At 30.4% G+C, this 2,967-nt stretch overlaps 1 protein-coding gene across 1 annotated transcript; it reads right to left on the reverse strand.

Annotated features, from left to right (window-relative positions):
- Positions 1 to 521: 521 nt before the first annotated feature.
- LOC100808976 (calcium-binding protein KIC) lies at positions 522 to 1,324 on the reverse strand. The gene has a single exon (XM_003540280.5). It carries the CDS (start codon positions 1,135 to 1,137, stop codon positions 769 to 771), a length of 369 nt encoding a protein of 122 aa, XP_003540328.1. The 5' UTR covers positions 1,138 to 1,324; the 3' UTR covers positions 522 to 768.
- Between the last annotated feature and the right edge of the window lie 1,643 nt (positions 1,325 to 2,967).

Consider the following 2,967-nt stretch of genomic DNA (forward strand, 5'->3'; position numbering starts at 1 on the left):
AACTTCTTTTAAAGTCCAAAAAAGTTATAAGATATTTTAATTTAAATTTAAATTAAGTGTAAATAAAAAAAATTCACAAACAAATCATTTAAATTATAATCAGATGCGGTTAATACTTATAAAAAAATAGACTAGTGTAAAATAATTTTATATTATTATTCAATCACAATTTAACATATGATAAGTTTATTAATTTTTAAGATAATTATTCTAAAAATTATATATCAATAATTATTTATGAGTAAACGACACTATAAACTTATTTTATTCTATTTATAATCATTAAACTCATACTTATTTGTGAATTAAGGGAGAGACACGAACGAATTGTATATTTAATCAATTCATTTAGTTCCCCAATTCTCCCTTTTCGCTGCTAAAAATATACAAATAGATAGATATTAAAAGAAAAGAAGAAGACGAAATTCATTTCCCTGTTTTTCAATATGAACGGTGTAATGTAATTATACATGTGTAACTGTGTTTCTCAAATATCCAATTTCAAATGTGAAAAGGAGAAGTAATAGAACAGTGGCAGAAGGATGACTTATATTTGAAGCAACTGAAAGTCTGAAACAAGCAAGAACAAGACATCCCTTCAAATGTTCAAAGCGGAGTCATTTCCAATCCAACAACAAACACCAAAGTACATCAAATGGAGTTATAAAGTTGGTTTGGAAGTAAAAGAAAAAAGTGGTAGGTTCAATTCTTCCCATTAAGAAAAAAAATACTAACATTTGCTGCTGATAAGAAAAAAACAAGAGTACTTCATACGGAAGAAACGTTATTGTTGATGAGTTCATGTTGCAGTGCCTGTTGGAGCCAAAACCACGAGTCCTTCATCAACTGAGGGCTCAATCTGAACATCAAAACGCAGAACTCCATTTCCGAGAGTGCCCCGTCGCCGTCGAGATCCCCTTCCCTCATCATGCTCACAAGCTCCTCCTCCTTCAAATCCTGCAAACCCATCATAGCAGAGTTACTCCTCAAACTCTCCAACGTTATCACCCCTTTCTCCTTATCCATCAATAACCGAAACCCCTTACAAAGCTCCTTTATCAAACCCTCACCCCCCAGTTTACCGGCGATCACCGGTAACAAATCCTCAAACTCAACACCCTTGCCAATCCCAGCCATCCAATCCCTTAAACCAAAAAGTTGTAGATTTTACTCTTTAGAATGTGAATATGTTTTGTGATGGTAGATGGGGAATGGTTTATATAGATGCATGTGTTAAGTGGGTTCAAGGAAAGAGAGGAGAGAAACTTGGTGAAACCTCATCGGATGAAATTTAAGGAACAGAGAGTTATTAGCTAAATGACTTTGGTTCTCCAGAACAAACCGCAATTGCTTCCCTGCTTCCAAGAAGTTTGTCAGGGGCTTTTTCGTCTATTTACGAGGTTTATCTAATCGGGTTTGACTAAGTTCCCCTAACACACTGCTTGCATGCTGCGTCTAATGTCTATTCAATGCAGCCACGAATTAGAACTTTCCGCAACTTACGCAAGTTTAATTAAGTAGATATACATAGTTCGGGTTAGAAAAACAATATGAGTTATTATAACTTTTTTGGTATTTATATTCAGTTTTCACCAATAAAAAAATAGATATATGATAGGTGATTGGAAACTTTTTGGAAGGAAATAATGTTATTAACAAAAGTCCCTTTAAACGTTATAAAAAATGTTTTTTTAATAATTAATTTAAACAAATACATTGTTAAGAGTATGGCTAGCAAAAATGTTAGGATTTCGACAGATTTAATTAGATTAAGTGGTGGTTTTTGGGTTTGGAAAAAATAATAATTAATTGATGTTGCATAAAATAAAAGATTTTAAGATTTACTCATCTATTAAAAAATCAATAAAATATTACATATCAATTTGCTTAAAAGTTCTCAAATTGAAAATTTTGATTCTCTAGTATTTGTCCAATTTCTTAAATCCCATCTCTTGGTGCCAAATAGTAGTCTAAACTGAGAAATTACGTTTTATGACTGCTTTTCTATAACCATTTTTTTTAAAATCATCATTTACTTTCTGCAAATGAGACCAAAGAGATGGTTGTCAAAGGAGGACCAAAAGACCGGGTAAAATATACAAACACTTTATAATAGCAAAATTCACAAGAAACACTTTTTGAAAGAACAAACATGCATGATTGTATTCTGAGTTATCTCATGTCCCTTTTATTTCTCCGGTTATATTGATAAAGGTTGAATAATTAATCGAAAGATTTGAGTCACATAAAGCATTGTGAATTGATTGCGATCTCAGGTGTACCCACCAAGTATAGCTCAACCAAAATTCTTATAACAATTAATGTACTTTTACAAAATAGACATGTAATTGAGTTGGGTAGGAGAATATCAATATGGAAATGTATAATGTGGTTTAGGACCACCGCTGAGCTCACATTTATAGTTGCTATATATATGATATGATATTGCAACATTCTAAAAATATTAAATAATATTCAAATAATTTATTCGCCAATAAACAGATAAATCAGAAGTTGTCTAAAACTGAAGTTAACTATAGATCGAGTTTACACATATATGGGCCGGGATTTATTAAAACATACTCACATATTTTTTACAAAGAATATTTTAGCAAGTTATATACCTTAGAAAGAAATAAATATATATTAGTTATATATAAAGATTTGCTCATGTTACACTCATTTGTTTTTTAGAATGAGTTCAATAAATTTTACTTATTTTAAGATAATCAAAGTTATAACTTAATGAACATATATTTTCTGAAAAAAAAAGGTATAAGTTAGATAAAATTAAAAGAAAAATGCATTTGACCCGCACACTAGATATATATGAAAAAATTAAGAGGTTTTCTAAATAATCATTTCAAAAAATATTTATTCCCAGGATACGCGCAACTCAAAAAATCAAAAGAGCATCTTATATATCTACAATTTATTTTCTTTAAAAAAGAGGGATATGCAAAGTCG

This window comes from Glycine max, chromosome 12 (assembly GCF_000004515.6).
Source record: "Glycine max cultivar Williams 82 chromosome 12, Glycine_max_v4.0, whole genome shotgun sequence".
NCBI classification, from domain to species: Eukaryota; Viridiplantae; Streptophyta; class Magnoliopsida; order Fabales; family Fabaceae; genus Glycine; species Glycine max.

What these genes read in the sequence shown, in the direction of transcription:
- LOC100808976 (XM_003540280.5), bottom strand. Translation starts at nt 1,137, where the DNA reads ATGGCTGGGATTGGCAAGGGTGTTGAGTTTGAGGATTTGTTACCGGTG.